At 33.2% G+C, this 20,916-nt stretch overlaps 1 protein-coding gene across 1 annotated transcript in view; it reads left to right on the top strand.

Annotated features, from left to right (window-relative positions):
* Positions 1 to 3,236: 3,236 nt before the first annotated feature.
* The window catches only part of LOC129234478 (lethal(3)malignant brain tumor-like protein 1), a 44,696-nt gene continuing 27,016 nt past the window's right edge, over positions 3,237 to 20,916 (top strand). Inside the window, exons 1-7 of the mRNA XM_054868479.1 lie at positions 3,237 to 3,372; positions 5,800 to 5,966; positions 6,149 to 6,308; positions 7,531 to 7,606; positions 11,652 to 11,810; positions 13,339 to 13,579; positions 13,755 to 13,849. Coding sequence (XP_054724454.1) covers positions 5,885 to 5,966; positions 6,149 to 6,308; positions 7,531 to 7,606; positions 11,652 to 11,810; positions 13,339 to 13,579; positions 13,755 to 13,849 — 813 coding nt within the window. The 5' untranslated portion in view covers positions 3,237 to 3,372; positions 5,800 to 5,884. The remainder of the gene's footprint in view (positions 3,373 to 5,799; positions 5,967 to 6,148; positions 6,309 to 7,530; positions 7,607 to 11,651; positions 11,811 to 13,338; positions 13,580 to 13,754; positions 13,850 to 20,916) is intronic.

Below are 20,916 nucleotides of genomic sequence, written 5' to 3'. Positions count from 1 at the left end.
GTGATACAGATTTTTAAGAAGGAAAGTCATTTCTCCTACTACTGTAGTACAAAGCGTAAAGGAATGCAGGAAGTGAGTGTGAAAAATAATAGAGGTAGTAAAAAGTGAAGTAGTGACATAAGCAGAAGCACACAAATCATAAATATCATTAAAAAAAATTTACGAACTAAGAGAGAGATAGAAAATATAAAACAAGTAAAATATTGGACAAAGATTTAAAGAAAAATAAAAAAATAATGACAGGCCTACCTTATGGGTTATTTTAAGTAAGGTAACTTATATAGACTAATACCAAACTAAAAAAAAAAATCAGAATTCATTTTGATTCCTTTAAATTTGATTGGTTCAACACAGTTTAAAACATTTTAACCTGATGAACTGGCATGCATACTAAACTTTATAATTTACACTAAGAATGAATATATGTATATATATCTTAATGTATAAAAATCTTCTGTGCAGACGTTTATCACCATAAGGCTTTTAAACGGCTGGACCGATTTTGATCAATTTTTTTGTGTGTTATTAAGTTGTGGCAAGCATGGTTTTGAAGCGCAATGGATCAAATCAGAAACGTTTTTCTCAATTAATTACAGTAGGCGCCGCTTAATGTGATTCACGATTAATGTTATCATTCGCTTAATGTTATCAGAATCACAAAGTCCCGGAACACTTGTACATTAACACATGTTAAAAAAGTCGGGTATTGTAATCAGCGACTTCGTTTATTGTTATCACTTTTTCATAAACTTTCAATTTTTTCCCCGTTTTTGTTCCTCAGTTAACAGAAATGCATAGGCAAATCCTGATGAGACTAACTTTCTGTGTAGCATTTTGTGTTTTTCAATAGCAGTTCAACATTTTTCTAGGAATGAAGCTACAGAAAGTTCGTCCCCAGGGACCACAAACTCCCCCTAAGAAAACTTTCTTTTGCACTTGAAAAAATACAGTCGCTGGACATGTTGCAGGCATTGATGTAGGACCTCCATTGTTGCCATTACTTTGTAAACTATTAAAGAATTGTGTCGAGACCCTTAATATCTGAGAACGCCTTTTATCCTTTGAGTAGGGCTGAAGGAACAAATCATCAAGTACGGGAGAAAAAATAGTTAATAAAACAACTGCTCAGTGGGCATACTAGTTGTAATAAATGTGCGCATTCAGATCCCAAGCAGCTTAAAACATTTTCTTTTTACTTATTTTTTTCAACAAAATGGTTCAAACACTTGATAGTTTATTGAAATTTTTTAACTTTTCAATTTGCAAAGTTTGAACAGAACAACGTCTGTCGGGTCCTCTAGTATATATATATATATATATATATATATATATAAGAAACACTGTCATGTACTGTATTTATAACCTGGACAATTCAACCAAAATGAACTTCACTACTCAGATCAAGGACTACCTTGAAGAGTATCCCCTGATGAGGCCCCAGGGTATTTTCAAATTTTTTCAATTTTTCCTTCTTTAAAAAAACTTGTTCTTTCTTGTTCAATCCTTATATTAATATATATATATATATATATATATATATATATATATATATATATATATATATATATATATACTATCTGACCACAGATTGTATGGAAAGACAAGCATCCGTTTTACAGCTGGAAACGGACAAATCTATTATTTTTTATCGATGTCAGCTTTTGCAGAAGCAGAGTCTCATTCAAATGAGCTGAATACGTGCATCAAATTTTTACTTTTCCCCCTTACTCACATAGATTCGTCTTATCTGGACGTTTAAAAATTCCAAGCAATCTGTGGTTGGACAGTATATATATATATATATATATATATATATATATATATATATATATATATATATATATATATGCACCTTTTTTATAGATAAATATAGCTAATACAAATTTTTTCATTGGAGCAATGTTAAAAGTTTCCCAATTGCAAGTAACTTTTTTCATAGTCTTACCCTCCATAATTATTTAAATAAATACTCTTTTATTAAGTGAAATTCCCCTATTGTAATGTAGTAGGTTTTCCCCTTCCTTTCTCAAACACATTTGATTCAAATACTCAAAAAAGTTTTTCTAGTCTTTTATCCCCCTTCAACTTATAACAGTCAGAAATACGGTAGCTTATGTCCATCAGATCTGAAATCAAGAAAAAAAGTTGAGCTCATTTCTAAAATTAATGTTGTCAAAATCTTATGTTATTTATTGTCATTTTAAGGCTTGTAGGAAAAAGTTATTTCACGTAGTAAATAGATACTAGATACTAATACTAGTAATAGATACTATCAAAGCAACTGTGAGTTGGTTTTGGGCCAACTTTGATAATTTTTCTGGTTGACGGAACTTACACATGGGCAGTCTGACCACTGATGAGATGGAAAGGCTAACATCCGGTTTACAGGCAGAAATGGATGCATCTATTAGGTTTCAGGAATGCCAGCTTTTGCAGATATGTGTTAGTCTCTAAATTAATGAAAGTCACATTAAAATGAGCAAACTACACAGCAAATTTTTACTCCCCCACGTCCATTCAGATAAGTTCATTTGTTCATCCTAACTAGATGTTTGCCAATTCCATAGCAATTGTGGGAGGACTGTGCCATACATATCATATTCATAATTTTATGCTATATGCATTTTCTTTTTGCCTATGTAGCTTACTTCAGCTACCAGTGTGCTGACAGCCCCACTCCTATCAGCTCCTGTTCACATGGTAGCCCAACACTTCACCACAGAGAAACTACCGCCTTCATCAGGCATCGTCACTGTGCCGCCGCTTTCGAGGGCTGCCACAGTCAATCCAGTGATATCGGCCAAACCTCGACAGACTCCGCATATTGCTCCTCTGTTGCCTGCCAGCATCATTACCTCAAAGGGCCAGCTTGTCTTAGCAAGTGCAAACACTCCTCTATTGGGCTCTTCCGGTGGAACAGTCATCACCACCATGTCGGGAATCTCGCTGAACAGCAGCATAGTCACTGTCACTCCCGTGATCATGACTTCGACAGCTCCCCTGGTTTCGCTGCCGACGAATTCTGCCATGACCTTGAATCCAGGCACTCAGGCTCAAGTTCTGTCCACCATGATTCAGCCAAACGTGAAGCCAACGAATAATAAGACCATCGTTCCCGCCTTTTTGAAGCCGGTCAATATTACGACGAATCCTGCCTCGTTCACCATGGCAGCGGTTCAACCTGGCACGATAGCTCCTGGGACTATAGCAATTGCTCCGGCGCCAGCTCCCATGGTTCCTAATCAGATTCCTCTGCAACAGAAAGAGCCAGACATGGATCCTAAGTGTGATCCCAAAAATCCTGATTTTGATCCCATTCAGGCTATGGAATGGAAAGATGGAGTTGCTACTTTACCTGGTAGCAATTTGAAGGTATTAGCTTAACTTCTTAAGTAACCATGTTTAAAATGTGGTGAGATGTAAAAGTTTGGTTGCAGTTTAATTCAAAAAGCAGAACTGAATAAGTAGAAGTAGATTTTAGTTATTAATCACATTGAATGTAAAATATATAACTACAGTAAATGTATAACATTTGCAAGAATTATATTTAAATAAAATAATAGTTTAAAAAGCTTTTTAAAAAGCACACTTTTGTAGCAAAATGAACTAAAATGTGAAAAATAATCTTAGGATGATAAGTATATAAAGTAATTGACCAAACACTTAATTTTAATGTAATACGAGAAAAAAACCCATGGAGTGCCGTCTATTTACAATTTTGCATGGACAACAAATGGAAGAAATTCAAGTCAACTGATAAGAAGCCCCCCCCACGCTGTTTTTCGTAATACATTAAAATTAAGTGTTTGGTCTGCTTGATATACTTATCGTCCAAAGATTATTTTTGAGCAATTACAATTGCTTATTGCTTTCATTTGACTGTTTTTGCCGTCCTATCATTTTATTTTCCTACCGCCACCCATCGCACCATCACCGTCGACTGGCTCCTCACGATGCTGCTCCTATAGCGAAAGCCGTCTCCAGGTTGCATCCATGTTCTACACACATGCGCATACCTACACACAAACACACACACACAAAAAACCCACACATACACACACTCATATAGACACCTACACATACACACACACAAAAACATACACACAACTACCCACACATTCATGCCTGCACACAGACACAAACACATATGCCTACACACACATACACATACCCCCTACACACAAACAAACATACCTACATACACACACTCGTGATTGCAAAAAACATAATTTGAATTCAAGATGTCAAAATTCAAATTAATTTTCCTTTTTTTTTAACTTTTAAGTTCATTTTGCTACAAAAGCGTGTTTTTTTTAAGTTTTTAAAACTATTCAGGGTTTATGGAAATCCTGGAAAGTCACAGGAAAAAAAAAAGAAAAGGCAAATTTCAGACCTTCAAAAGTCATGGAAAATTAATATTTTTGTTAAAAGTCATGGAAAGTTTATTTAAAGTCATGGTCAAATTTCTTGGGTAGTAAAAAGGTAACAATAGCTAAAAGTGCGCTAAAAATATTGAGTGATTTAGTAATATTGCATATAAATTGAACCATCTCAATCACCAATCTGTTTTGAAATCCTATTTCATCCCCTTCTGTAACAGTCGCTCGCCTTTTCTTGTTATGAGATTTTACTACTTGGGCATCACTAATTTTGAATTCACCACTATTTTCAGCATTTCTTATGTTTTATATTCTGTGGTAGTGGACTTGCACATTCTTGATTTTGCTTTTGCCCCCTCAAAAAGTAATTCAATTGCATCCAAGTTCGTTTCAACTATTTGTAAAAAATTCATTATTAAATTTATCAAGAGTTTATCTTGATGTGTTGAAGGCTTTAGAAATTGAAGACTTCAGTCAGGCAATAGAACATAGAAATAGGGAAATTCTAATACTCTAAAACAGTAGTACCCAACATACAGCTCGCAAAACTGATCCTTGTGCTCAGCTGAAATATCTGTTTTAGAAAAATGAATTTACTGAAAAATGTGGCTTTACTTTAATGAGCAAATATTCTGTCAAGTTACATGGGTGATTAGATGCACTATTGACACCATTGGGCAATATTTTTATGAAGTTAATTTATTGTTGGAAACTTAGTAATGACTCATTCAATTTTTGTAACATTCATCTATTCTGCCCTAATTATTAGATATTTATTAGACATTTAAACATCAGTGTATTGCATTCATTATATTTTTACTTTACTTGGATTTATATAATGAAGACAAAGAAGAATAATTTATTAGATTCTGCAGTGTGCGCTGATATTTTTTCAGTCACAAGTAAGTGCTTCAATGAGATAGTGGCACTCATGTAAAAGTTTTTCTAATGTCCATTTCCGAAAATTGACTAGTTTGACATTAAATAGTATTATTCTCTTCGTATAACAAGGTCATGAAAATTTTTACGAAGTCATGAAAAAGTCTTAGAAAAGTCATGAAAACTTTTTTTAAATTGAGTATGAACCCTGACAATTATTTTAGTTTTCTATTTTATTCCTTCTTTTTGTTTTCTGTTTAGTTTAACTTGTTTTAAGAAAAATATTTATTTCAACATAATTCAAAATATTTTTATTCATGAAATTTTTCCACAAAAAAAAAAAAAAAGTCTAAAGTTACTTCTCTTGAAGTGCAAGAGAGTGCTATCAAACAAAAAGATTTTTTGAAGGAAATAATTCTTTTAACAATTAAATTTGAAAAAAAAAAATGTTTAGTACGTATAAACATTGTTTTTAAATAATTATATAAAAATCTTTGTTATAAGTTTAGTGAAAAATTCAATTTTGTAAATATATTTCTAGTTTAAATTGAATGAATTTGGAACTCTAGAGATGATCACAGAAGATTTCTGCAATTTATCGTCTGCCATAGCTCGTACTGTCAAAGATGAATGCACTACGGACCTCTGAAGATGCTTCATCGGAAGGCAGGCAGAAAACAACGAAGTTCAAAGAGATGTATCAAGATGGTATGTAGATTTTGAAAACTTGATTTTTTAAACAGTTTAGAGAAAAGCAATTGAAGATCAGTGCTTCCTCATAGTTTTTAAAAATATCAATCGTCAGGAAATTTAACTTGAGTCCACTCTCATCCCCGGTGTATATTTTTATATGGATTTTCATTGCATGAATGTTATTTCTATCATTTTAGAAAATAACATTGAAAAATGTACTCAAAATGGCCCAAAGGATCCTAACATGTCTGAGGAGTTATGCCGGTGTGAGAATTGTGATTGCTTTGGTCTTAAAGTTGAATTTTGTAAGTCTGGAAGATTTTGCAGTCAGTCATGTGTGTCATCATATGCTAACAAGTAAGTAATTTTTTTAAAATGTTATCTGATCAGATACAGTTAATTCTAGTCTTGATGTCATTATTATAACAAGATCAGTGCTGCTTAAAATGTTAACTACTGTTGTTCAAATGTGTTAGGCTTTAGATCACATAATTTCAAAATGAAAAGATAATTATGTTTCAATACATATTTTTAACAAGCATTTTTCTTCGCTCCAACCATTGACATTTTTTGTACCACTAAACCCCAGGAAATTTGAAACGTTTCCACAAAAGAGCAGCTTTCTTGCATCTTTTTTAGAAGATTTAGGAATTGTTTTCCAAACATACTCGATTTGTTGGGTCTAAAAAACGAATTCATAGTATTTTTAGAGTCGCAAAATTATAAAAAAGAGAGCTTAGTTTCTTGAACCCTTGAGAATCTAAGATGATACACATATATATCACTTCAGTTTATGAGTGCATCCGCCATTGTGGGAGGTGGATAAGGAAAGCAGCTTATGAATAGAACTGTCCTTGTTCATTTTAATGGTTAAAATTTATTTTTAGTTATTTGGACAGTTGAGAAATATAGACTAATGAATGAAATCTAAAAGGTCTCGTGGTTGCTCTCAGGCTGCGCCTCATAGCATTTATAGCCTTAAAATTTGGTAAAAAATTACTTTGAACTCTGAGGGTTTGCCCTATATTTTTTTTTTTTAATTTCAAATTAGTTTTTTATAATTGATTTTTTAAGCTAAAATTTCTCATGAATTGTCCATTGAAGGGATGAAAAATTTCCCTCACCTCTTAACATTCTATGTCATTTGAAAGAGCTTTTTTTTTCTGTATCAGATTAAGCTTGTGCCAATTTTCTCAATTAGATCAGCAGATATAAAGGTTGCTATTTCAGTTTAAGTCTTAGGCTGAACTGAATTCAAGCTCAGAGCTGAAGAGCAAAATGTTACTGGAGAATGCAAATTTGAATATGACTTTTCAAACATTCGAAACAACCATTTTACTTTGCTCAGCAATCACTTAGCACTTATAGCTATGAAATTTGGTTATAAATGGCTCTTTGATTGCCCAATCATTTGCGAGAAAAAACTTTTAAAATAATAAAGAAAAGTTTCAGTTTAGTGATTCAAAAAATCTTTTAAGTTGTTGACAGTTAAATGAAGTGCTGTTTATAAACTGGTTTAGTGAATAAAATTTTTATGTAATTCTTTGCTTTATTTAAAAAAATCTTTTTTTTTTTTCAGACGAAATGCTTGGTTAAAAAGAGGAGCTGCAAGAGAAAAAATCAAAAAGAAAAAGTTAAAAGTAGAACAAAATGAGGTTTGTAAAAATATAGTTAATATGTTTATGCTATGCAGTGAAATTTGGTTACAACAAACTTCAGGGAACTGTAAATTTTGTTCACTGTGACGGATATTTTGTTATACTGTAATTTAAGTACTGTAAGGAAAATTAAATTGGGACAAAAAAGCTTTATTTCTTTAAAACAGATATTTCATTGTACTAGTATTCATTGTAAAAGGATTTCAATGTTGTAACTCCTAACATTTATTAGTTAGCATCTTGTTTATTTGAATGTCTTCATTTAGTTTTTTTGACTAGAACATAGGGTTAAGAAATTTTCCTTCATTGAAATCAGGGTTTGTATGCTTCTTCAAAACTCTTCCAATACTCCTTCATTTAGGAAATTTTTTTAAAGGGTCCTTCATAGTCTTCCTCTGTGACAGTAACTTGAAGTACCTCGATCGACAATTTAACTTCATCACAAGGGCGAAGGTATAAGGACGATTTTAAAGTAGTAATTTCGTGTATTTACATAAAGATGTGATTTACAAATTGATCATAGAAGTAATAAAAGTTGACGGTGAAAATATTATTAGTTGACTAAGACACTTCATTAATGAAGCAAACCATGCTTAAATGGTGACAAGGCCGTCCCAAGGGGGGGGGGGGCAATTGCAAAAAATTCGGGCCGCCGTAAGGCACCCCTCGTTTTGTGTATCGTAGATACACAATCATGGACACACAAAATAGAGAATCATTGCAATGATTCTCTATTTTTTCCTAGGGCACGAAAATATTCCTTTCTCTAAGTCTCCAAAACATTCGTTTCCTTTGTATCATTGAAGCAGACACAATTTCTGAGAGTTTAACTGTTTAGAATCAAACAATAGGCGCTTCTCCTTTGTCTAGTTCTTATCAAATTTGCTTGAATTCTGCCCCTGTGTGCAGTGACGTAACCATAATAAAGTTTTAAGAGAGCACATTCAAAAAAAAAAAAAAAAAATTCTTTTTAATAGGTTGGGAAAAAAGACCAAAAGCTGTCCAGTTAAAATTTTGAAATTTTTAGTTTTAAAAGCGCAATTTTAACCTTAAAAACGCGATTATAGGCCGGGTTTATTGACGTTATGGTAAGGGAGGGAGCTCAGAGACTTTTTCCGATCATTTTTTTAAATAGATTGAAATCAATTCCTTCTCCCCCGAGCGAGTTTCGGAAATTTAAGTTTCAAAAACATAACTTTGGACTCCAGGAGAATCTGGAGCATTTAACTGGTCCCCCAAATTATTCAAAATTGTGGTTCAAAAAATTTAAGCAATGTATAAAACCCATCGCTTGTGATATTTAAGAAAGACGGCATGGGGACTCTTGTACGAATATTTTCTTAAACTCAAGTCTTAAAATGCAGTAAGGCCATATTTTGTAATATTAGGGCCAGTGATTTCTCGAAATTAGAGCTCCAAAAACGCTATTCTGAGTGATTCTCGATGTTGTTGAGTATTTGTAGGCTTCTCCCTAAAACTTACAAGTATTTGATGTAAAAGAATAAAAACTTTGTTTATAACATATATAAAAGCTGGTGTTGAGTTTGTACAAGTAAAGCCAAAAAATATCTTAAAAAGTATTATGGGATGAGTCCAGATTGAAATTTAATTTTGATGCAATTTACTTCGATAAATACATTTTCTATTTATAATCAGCAAATTATTTATTCGTGTTCTTGGTCTGATCAATATGAGAAACCAACTCAGTTTTAATTGTTTGTATTTTACTTTCTTCTATATCTAATATATAGAAGAAAGTATTGGATTCGTGCAAATTTTCGAATTTCGAATTTTGACAGATTCGAACGTTTTGAGGTGTGCTGAGTCCATTTCGACTATTTTTGGAAAATGTCTGTCTGTGTGTGTGTATGTGTGTCACGTCTGTGTGTGACCAGTTTTTTGTGGCCGCTCTACAGCAAAAACTACCACTTGAAATCTAACGAAATTTGGTACACATATGTGCCCCTATGTGAACTTGTGCCCATTGGTTTTTGGCGCGAATTCCTCCAAGGGGGGTGGAGCAATGGGACGTTTTTTGAGTTTTGCATGGCTGCTATTCCCCAGGAAGTAACTGGCAGAATCAGACAAAATTTGGTTCATATGTTGCTCCTAACAGGAGCAGGTGCTGATTCAATTTTGGTGTCAATAGCTCAAACGGGGGTTGAGCTATAGAACGTTTTTTGCCGTCAATTGTGACTGCTGTATCTCAATAAATAATGAACGTAATCAAACAAAAATTTATCGACAAGTAGCTCTTAGAGGGTATAAGAAATGATTTTATTTTGGTGTCAACAGCTAAAAAGGGGGTGGCGCAATCGAACGTTCTTTTTTTCCATTGTGAGTGCCATATCTCAAGAAGTAATGCTACGTTCTGGATGAAATTTGTAATAAATATGAATCCATATGTAAACAGGCGTTGGTTTAATTTTGGCGCCAATCGCTCCATGGGAGGCTGATTTTTTTTTAATTTGTGTGAATAAAAATAGCCTTTTAATTGCAACAATAAGAAAGATAAATCGTAACAGACTGTCGTCTGCGTTCAGCTCGTGCTTTTAATTGCATGGAAATGATCGGAAATATTATCTCAATGATTATCTCAATGATTTAAAATTTTTAACTGTTGCCATCTTGTGTCTGTTAACAGATAAATGTTTGTAATTATTTTAAGCAAGGCTTTTAAAATAATTTTCAATTTTCATTCTTTGCTTTGCTTTTGAGATAAATCAGGAATTGGGATGGTCATCAAGTTTTGGCATGTGTAATTTTGTTTTCGCTGGGAATATTGCTTCCTCGTTAAGCATGGGGAGGGATCAGAATTATAAGAAAGATATAGAAGAAAGTTTCGTGCTGGCCACAACATACTAGTTATCTAATGGGATAACATTTTACTACATAAATATTTGGATTTTCAGCATTTTCATTTTTCGAAAAGTTTTTGGGCATTAATGTTTTACAAATATTCGAAACAGATTCATTGCTTGTGTTTTAATTTGTATTATACATAGCCTTATGATTGTTCTGTTCATTAATATGTAAAAAAATAACTATGTATTATGCATTGATGTTATAACTAACTTGATTTTTCTGTGTGTATGGGGGGGGCAGGAAACTTTCACCCCGGGCGCCGACAGCTCTTCGGACGGCCCTAAATAGTGCTTTGCTATTTTTTAAAGTATTATGATTGTTGCTTTTCCATCCACCCCAATCTCAGCTGCAAAAGTCAGTTTGTCTAATTATTATTTAAATGTTTAAAAATACATAAGCAGATTTGATGTAAGTGATTGTGTTAAAAAAGCAATTGTGTAGTAAATCGCAGTTATGATATGTAAAAAGGGTCCTCCACAAGTGATGTCATGCCTTGAGGGGGGGACGGGTTCGTGAAATTGCGACAAAGGGAAGGGAGAGGGTGACAAAAAGTAACATCATCCAGTTATTATAACAATATGTTTTTAAAAATATGACATGTGACAAGAGGAGTAGTAAGATAGTGTGGCACTTCGTGACAAAGGGGAAGGGGGTAAAAAAAAGGGTGACATTTAAGGACAGCCCATTAGTATTTCTTCAAAATATCATTTTACTCCTTCAAAACTCCTCCATAACTCCTTCATTATTTTTTTCTGAAATTGAATATGAACCCTGCAAATCATGCACTAATGTTTTCATTTTTACTTCTCATCAGTTTTAAGGAGGTTTTATTAATCAATGAAAAGTAGTAATAAATTCTTTATAGTCAAATTGATTCAGAAACCTTATGTAATTTATTTTTCCTGGTTGTCTTTAACATATTTTTTTTTCAATCTTATGATTTGTATTGCATTTTAATAAATCATTTGATACAATTTGTTTGAACTGTTTTGGATGCTATCTGTTATTCTCCCTTAGCTTTTTTTTTCCCTTTCTATCCTATCTCCTTTTTCTATCCTTTCGTTTTTGTCCTGTTTCCTTCCAGTTTTCGTTCTGCCAAAAAGCAGTTTCGTCTTAAAGAAACTTAACTTTTGTATCATCAATAGTGAAAGAGCTATAATGTTTCCTTCATTTTCAGGAAAATTCTCACACGGAGATCAAAAGTGAAGAAACTGGCTCGGAAGAATCGACAGAAACAAAGAAAGAAATTCCTGAACCCAAAAAAGGAGACTTTTCATGGGATGAATATTTAAAGCAAGAAAATGCTGTTGCTGCTCCTGTTAAATGCTTCAAAGATGCAAGTACCATTTTGGTTAATTTTTCATTAAATAATTAGTCTAATTCAGTGTAGTCATAGACATTTTATTGTATGTGAAATACACTGCCAGCTCAGTCATTTCCAGCCGAGGACTGCAGTTTCGTGCTTATTAGCACTCATCAGCCCGGCATAGGAAAGTGACTGAGCTGGATTCTTAGTAAGAGTTAAATGTATTTAACACAAGTAATAATAGTAATTAAACATTAGTGTCACATGGCTAAGCAAGGTCAGCTCTGATAAAAATTTAAAATAGCAAATCCTTTTTATGGGCCTAAGAACTGAAAATTTTCTCAAAAGAGAAATAATGGATAAAAGATTCTGTTGGGAAGGAAAATATGGATCATTAAAGTTTTTTCCCCTCCATATGCAACACCAGAGTATGCACATTCTGACCCAGATTAAAATGAATGATAATGAACAAGTGTGCAATTTAAATAGGCTCGCTCAGTGCTGACCGTATTACAGCATGAATAGAAATTTCAATTCTTGTTGATTCACTAGTATGATATGTAATTTGAAAAAAATTTGCGCCAAAATATTGGGTTACAATAATTTGCAGATAGTGCAAATATATTTTGCTTCACTGTATTAATAATTTTAATTTACGTATCTTCACCTAACTCAGAAATATTTAGTCATCAAAGGTTAATATTTTGTATGCAGAACCTGTAAAACATCTAGTTGTGCATCTTCTCTTGCTAGTTTCAATCAGATGCTCCAGAAGGTCTCTTTATATGTTTTGTATGGTAAATAAATATTAATTTCAAGTTGATTTTTATCGATTTATTTTTGGCAATTAAACATTCAATCCACCTTTATAGTTAAAAAAAATATTTCTTACAATTTGGTGAATGTTAGCGACACATAACTTTTCAATTCCTTTTTATTAATTTATTGAATGCTGTTAAATAAGTTTTATAATCAAGATATATTTTAGGTTTTAGCAAAATAGCTATGGGTATTGCTGTTCTTGCTTCAACCTAACTCAATTTAAGCTATCAGACATGCACATAATTTAAACAGAATTCAAGGAATTTTTGTGGTGTCAACTTTTTATGTTTAATTCTGGAAGATGAGCGTGTCAGCGGGAAAGATATAATTTCCTCTGAGCCAGAGATACTTAACTTGCCTAACTTAGTTACAATCATAGAATGTTTTATTTATCCTATTCTGCACTTTCATTGTTTGAAGTTTTGTCCAGTACTGAGTTAATCGTGAAGTTCGATTTTTACCTGTGTCACTGGACTTCTTTTTATGAATTGTGTCAGAAAATGTATGGTTTTCCTCATTTCAACTTTCTTTAGACCTGAATGCAGGAGAAAGATCACTTTCTATTACTGATGATTTTTTATTTTGATATGAAATTAGGAGGAAAGATTTCGATTTTTCATCTTAGAACAATAGTTTTTGTTTTCTATCTTTCATTACTAGTGTTTACATAATGTGTTGCATTTGAGAATTCTTTTGTACTATTTTGTAAAATTTGATGATATTCTTTGCTCTGCAGAGTCAGGCGTTCCCGACCGAGAAGAATGAATTTGAAGTTGGGATGAAGTTGGAAGGAATTGATCCTAAACATCCATCTCTGTTTTGTGTGCTTACAGTGAGTGAGATAAGAGGATATAGGATACGTCTGCATTTTGACGGATATTCTGAGTGTTACGACTTTTGGATGAATGCGGATTCTCCCGACATTTTCCCTGTTGGTTGGTGTGAGAAAACGGATCATAAACTTCAACCACCTAAAGGTTTGGTCATAAGTTCATTTTTATCAAAGTGTGCATGAAACTTTAATTTTATTAACGTTTGAAAAATTGGTACTAATAAGGGATATTTTACTCAGCTAATACATTTTCTGAATCCAGTTTGTGAAACATTTTTTTGTTGAAATATATTAAATTTTAGCTTTTATCTTTCTTTCAGGTTTTACACCTCAGGAGTTCAATTGGGATAGTTATCTCAAATTATCTAAAGCAAAAGCAGCTCCCAAGCACCTTTTTTCTTGCAAACAATCACAGGTAAATGTGATATATATTTTTTTCTTGGTGTGTATTCACAGGGTGGAGTGAAAAAAATCAAAATCTGATGAACGCTAAGTAATGATGTGGAAAAATTGCCTTTTGTAGAGATATTTGGTTATGCAAAAGGATTTCAACTGCAAAAAATATCTTGAGGTGTTCCTCGAGCCTTGAAATTGATCATTATTGTGTAAAAACTGGAAAACAATAATTTCATCAAAAATATAAATTTGATATAATCTCTTAAGTCTTTATCTGCAGATTACACACCATATGATATAAGATCATTTTACTAATAAACTATTTTAAAGTTCCATACCTGCCTTGAATTTGTCCGATACAGTGTCAAAATAGAGTAACATCGTGATGCTTGGTACAGTTGGATCCCAACTTACAGGAGGGATGCGTTCCAAGATCCCTCACAAAAGTCGAAATTTTGGGTTGTAGAACAACATATGTTCAGAATTTTTTTATAGGCATACCCAATTATTTTAGACACTTGTAAACACCCCCCGAATTGCTTCAAACAATTTCTTAACTATATATTATCGTATCTTTTATAAAGCACTGGCTTTTTATTGTATTTTAGAAAAAGAGTTATTATTTAACATAAGTTATGTTTATGATGCACAAAATCAATGATGAATAGAACAGAGACGTGAAATAAAACAGTACAGTACTCAGGCGCGGATCCAAAGGGGGGGGGGCAATAGGGGCAATTGTAAAGGTCAAGACTCAGAAAATTTCCAAATGGCCCAAAAAACTTTGTGGCCACCATTGTCGCCAAGTTTTGAAGTAAAAAAGGGGGGATTTTTACTACTTTCATAAAAAAATAAGTAATCAGACGGATAATTTATTAATTTAGAGAGTGTATTTTAAAAGCTATAGACATACATTTTGGAAAAATTAAGATAGGTTTTTAGTTTTTTTTTCAAACTAAATCGATAAACAAACTAAGGAGAAGTCGGCAGGAAACCACATTTTAGATGAAATAGTTTTAGTTTATCATAAAGCCTCTGAAGCAGTGAGGATCAAATGCAATTGCTGATAAAATTTTACTTTTCAGAAAATTACTAATTTAAAAAAAAAATCTGGCCCTTTTTATGTTATTTTCAGAAGTTTGCATTGAGATAGGCATCCAATTCTGCTTTTGAAAACTTAGGCAATTAATAGTCTTGTCTACTTCCATCTTGCGAATGACCAAACATGGCGACCAAGCGAAAAATTTAAGAAAATAGGCTTTAGAATTTGTTGCATAAAAGTAATTATAAATAATTTTAAACCCTCGAAGTACTAATTTAGATAAAAGAGTTAGTTTTTAGCACATTAGCGTCCAAAGCAATAAGGATAAAACAATATTCTGAACATAAAATTTGAAGGAAAAAAATTTCCATTTTTTTCAAGAAAGTAGTTAATAATCTAGGCGGGGGGGGGGGGATACGGCACATTTTGGGGGATGTTCAATAGTTTGTATTGTATTGCAATGGACATCAGGGGCGGCAAATAGGGGGGTCAAGAGGGGGCGGTCGCACCCCCAAATTTTTTAAGCAGAATGATAGAAAATGGGTGAATTCAATTTATGTAAGTCGGAAATCAATGTTCATTAAAAAAAATCTCGCTGGTTCTCAGTAACTATTTGATGAAGCTCGACACATTCCCAGACTAGAAAAAGTGTTTTTCGTTATTTGGATGATAACTTAGAAATTCAAGAAGTATTTTTCGGCCTTTTCTCGGCTAAATATTTCATACTTGTGTGCCCAGTGTAACGATGGTATGTCCAATATGAGAGGCTCGTGCAAAGTGGTGTGGCTGCATGGTTTTCTCAAGAAAATTCCTTGATATTTTGCATTCACTTTTACGCTCATTTTTTAAGTGTATATTTATTTAATGAGTGTTCATCGCTTTCTTTTGCTAGAAACACGCTTTAGCTGCCCAATGCATTATCTGCTTTCATAGAAACTTCTTAAAAATGCACGTGCTTATTGAATTTAAAAAATAAAAAAAAAATATCAACAAATACCTTTTATGGGACTCTATAGTTATGCAATCTCGAAGTGACACAAGATGGTCTTCAAGAGTTAAAATCATAAAAACCTTTCTCTATAACTTCAAAGCAGTGATTTGACGACTGTGAGAATTATTGCAAAACGATTCTTTCAAAAGCTCATGCCCTTCAAAGCATGTATGACTTCGTTTGAATTTTTATTCAATTTGTTTCTATTGCGGAAAGTGTTTTAAAAATGCTTTACTCTATCAAAACATCTTCAATCCGCCACACTTAATTTTCGGACTATTCAAGCCACAGTTCAATCTACAATTGATCTGTGCGTTCATACTACCATAGTTCAATCTGCAATTGAAATTGAAAATAGATTTTACATAGATGCATATTTCAATCAATGGTGAAACGTTTTCAAAAAAATTCTTCCTCCGAGCCAATTTGAAAAAGGCGCTAAAAAAAGAAAAATCCACATGATGATGTGAAGTCAAACACTGATTTTTTAATATTTTGTATGAAGTAATAGATTGTTTTTCGAATAAAATTAACACAAGATTTGATGATAATTATTTTTCTGCATGGTTGGCTCTATATTATCTGGATTGGATTTTTTGAAAACGAAAAATAAAATGTTTCAATTATGAGTATAAAATTTTTAGCACTAGGCAAGAAAAATTACAGGCAATATACCGACAGACCAGTTATCACATCCAGAGACTGCAGTTCCGTCCTTGTTGTGGACTCTTCAGCCTGGAATAGTGAATAACAGAGCTGGTGGTAGATGACATCTCATTGAAGCTGAGAGTGCCCACGAGACTAGATTATTCAATGATGAAAATTAAGCTCCTTGCAATTTTTTAAGTTGCCTGTGTGATTTTGAAGAGCAAGACATAAAAAGTGTTTTCATACATAACTTTGTTACTTCAATTATTTTTTAACTATTCCAATCAGCTCAGCTGGTAGAGAAAATTTTTTGTTAGGTTAGAGAAATATTTTCGAAGCACAATGAGCAAAAGAAAAAAAAAGAAAGAAAAAACCTTTTCTATTTAGCTGTACTGGCAAAACAGCACGACACTGGGTACTGATAGTAAGACGATTCCCTGCTCTTCCGAATTCCAAAAAACATGCATTAAAACTTTTCCAAAAGGTATAAAAACTTCAGTATCGAGATGTTTTGTATGATAACTTATTAGAAAATGAATCAGAATTTTAATTGCGTCTAAGCACTAATTTTTATTCATATTAAACCGATTTTATGACCACTTCTTGTTAGCTAATGTGTGTTTGTTACCGCACTGTGATAATACATATTTAAGAAACTCGACCCCCCAAATGAAATGCTGAAATGCCGCCCCTGATGGACATCCAATTCTGTTATTGGAAACAGGAACTTAAAGAATCCTGCCTACTTCCATCTTCTTGGAAGTGACCACATATGGTGTCTGCCCTAAAAATTAAGATTTAGGTTTTTGAATTTGTGGCACAAAATAATTATTGAATAAAAACTCTTCCTTAAGCATCAATTTAATTGAACTGTTATAGCTTTTAGCACATTAGCATCCAATGCAATTAGGGTAAGATGAAATTTTAAATACAAACTGTTTCATTTCACAAGAAAATTATTTCAGATATTCTCAAAAAAAAAAAAAAAAAAAAAAAGAAATTGAATTCTGAAATTTCGAATTCAAATTATGTTTTTCGCAATTACGAGTTGCGACAGGATCCTATTTATTGATTACTACCCTACCCACATGTTTCTAGAAATGGCTTCTGTCCTTCCTCTTGAGCGGTTATGTGTGTACAGTTGTGTATGCATGTGCAGGTGCTTGTGTGTGTGTGCTTAGACCTGTGTATATGCACGTTGGTGTGTATGTGTGTAGTACATGGACGCCACCGACCAGGAGAAGCGACTACCGGGAGGAGTCGTGCCTGCAGAGGACGGTGGGGTTGAAAAAGGAACCATAATGTCAAGGACGGTCAAGTGAAAACAATTAGTAATCGTGATTGCTCAAGAAAAAAATAATGTAAATAAATAAAATGCTTTGCAGCACATTGTGCGTTACTTTCACTAGTTTGAATATAAATAAACATCAAATTCTGCTTTGTTTTTGTAAACATAAGCACTTAGTCCTACCTTCAGCTTGTGCACCTACTTCCAGCTTGTGAATGACCAAATATGGCGTCTCTGTTTCATAGGTATTTGAAAAGTCTTGCTGTTCTTTTAAAAAAACAATCTTCCTTGAGCACCCCCCTCCCCCTCCTCCCCTCAGTGTTTATCCTCAGACTTATGCTTCCAAAGCAATTTATTTTCTTCCACCTTTTTGAGCTTGTGCATAATTCCTGTTCATCCAAGATTTTTTTTCTTAGGAACAACCTGGGTAAAAATGGCGACTGAAGAGGTTTTTTTAGGTTGCCACTTTTTCAAACTAGGGTGCCGAGTGGCGACCGTGAATCTTGACCTTTAGGCAATTGCCCCTCCCTGGGAAAATCTGGGGCGAGAGTAAGAAGGGGTTGCCAAAGGCGCTCTGGCTCCTACTACCAACGGTATTCTACTAGCAATGATGTCACACTCCGATAGAAATGTATGTTAACTGCTTTTTGACTCTTGACGGAAGCATGGTTTGACCAAAAGCCAACATCTAGGACAGGTTGGCGAGGCAAGTTTGGGAAAAAGCGTGCTTGAATAATGGGAAAGGCACTAAATCGTCAATGCTGACGGCGCTGCATTTGCAATGCAAATTGGGTACTCTGCTAGGGTTGGGGGGGGGGGAGTAAGAGGTTTCCTCTATTTTCTCCACTCTGTGAAATTGCTGAAAATGAAGTAATTAAGCCTCATTTGTCTGATGGCAAAGGTTCGTTGCTAAAGGATAGTAAAAAAGACATTGTAGAATCTTTAAGTGTATTAGTTATATGTTTGCAACATGTGATTTAAAAGAAATAGAGCAAAATTAGAAGGGCGCACGGTATGAAATGAGTAAAAATTTTGAATCCTTCAAATAAATTAATTTTGCAGTAATAAAGGAACCATGCGTTGTTTTCTACTTTGAGATTTTATTTTGGTCCTTTTAAATCGCAATTTGCGTAACACCATGGCCTGTCATCAGTCAGTGGACCCTCGTATCAGATATTATAAAGGAACTGCTCGCAAACTCCCCTGCCCCCCCCATCCCTTCCCCCTTCACTTATTAATTTTGGGACAACATTTTGACCTTTTAAATATTTCCCCTCTCTATCTTCATAAATTTTAATAGGTTGAACAATTTCAACAAAAACATTATTAACAACATTTCTTACAAAGTTTACTTCTGTCACAACTTCAGATAATGCAATATATTCTGCAAAGGTAGATGACTTAGAAACACAATTTTGTTTTTTTAGATTTCAATAAATGGGGTTTCCAAATAATACAATTACAAATCGGGTAGTTGACTTCCTATCAGTAACATCTCCTGCCCAGTCGGCATCAACATAACAGTTCATAATATCAGCTTTCTGATTTTGGTAATAAGTTAGTTTAAGATCTTTAGAGTTAAATACAAGTATTTCAAAACTTGCTAGGCATACTTGAGATGTGTTTTGTCATAACAATTCTGAAATCTTTTTAAATAATTAACACTGAAAGATATGTCTGGTCTAGTACCATGACTAATGTACAAAAGAGCTCCTATTAAGTTCCTATATTTAACATTCTCATTTATGTTTGATTGACTCAGTTTAAGGTTGACCTCCATAGGTGCATTGTGAAGTTTTGAGTTTTTAATATTATAGAGTTCAGCTAAAGATATGATGTAGTTTTTCTGACTTAATGTTAAGGTGTTGCATTTCTCATAATCATATTCTATGTCAATCCCAATGTAGCTTTTTATTTTGTTCAAATCTTTCATTTTAAATTAATTATGTAGCTGTTTCTTAATATCGTTAATTATTGAATGATATTGTAACAAGGCAATAATCGTACTTACTTCTATGAGAACCTAGACTTTTAATATAATCATTAAAACATTCATACCAAGCTTGTGGACTCTCTTTTAGACCATATAATGCTTTGTTTAACTTATAAACACTATATGATTCATCATCACAGCCTTGTGGCTGTCTTCCCTGTCCACTAGCTCTTTCCATCGATCAGCTTCATTGCATGTTATCACCTCCTCGAAGTTATCTGGAATCATAGCATCACAAAAATTCGCATCAACACAATATCCAAATTCTTCATTAAATCAAACGGGTGGTTTCACTTGCCTTTTTGGTCTTGTTTCACTTTTAATATCATCATCATTTTTCGCATTGTCTTTGAAACGCTTTTTATTACTTTGCCCATTTGACACTTCTTCAGATAGTGTCCTATCATTTGTATCATGATTGTCATCTTCATCACAGTTAAGACACATAACGTCTTCTTCAATAATGTCAACATGCCTGGTATCTATTATTCTATTATTGACCAAAACTCTGTATTCAACTTCCAAGTGAAATTCCAAATTCTTCCTTTTCATCCCATTTGGATTCTCTTTGTCCTTCTGGTACTCTGACATACACTTTACTGCCATACAGTTTTAATTCTTTTGCAGATGATTTTTTGTCAAAAAATATTTTATAAGGTGTCTTCCTCGGTACAGTATTTGTCAATGTCCTGTTTTTCAGATAAACAGTTGTTTTAATTACTTCAGGCCAATAACACTTATCAACTTTTGCTTCTGCTAGAAGGCATCTAGCTATATTAATTAATGTTGTGTTATACATCTTGGCCGTACCGTTTAGTTCTTATACATATTGCGGACATGGCTTTATCTGTATTCCTTTTTCTCTTGCAAAATTATCTATCTTATTATTCATATATTCTTTGCCATTATCGCATCTCAACTATTTTATCATCTTTCCAGTTAAATTTTGAACTTCATTTACATATTCTATAAAACAATCAAATATTCGATCCTTTGATTTAATACAACAAACTTTTGCCAATTTGCTATAATCATTGATGAAAATAAAAAAATATTTTTCTCCATTGCATCCAGTAGTTCTGTGAGGTCCATTTACATCAGTGTGTACAGTCTCCAATATATCT

This window comes from Uloborus diversus, chromosome 1 (genome assembly GCF_026930045.1).
Source record: "Uloborus diversus isolate 005 chromosome 1, Udiv.v.3.1, whole genome shotgun sequence".
Taxonomy (NCBI): Eukaryota; Metazoa; Arthropoda; class Arachnida; order Araneae; family Uloboridae; genus Uloborus; species Uloborus diversus.
The sequence above is the reverse complement of the archived record's forward strand: the minus strand, read 5'-3'. Positions and strand labels throughout refer to the sequence as shown.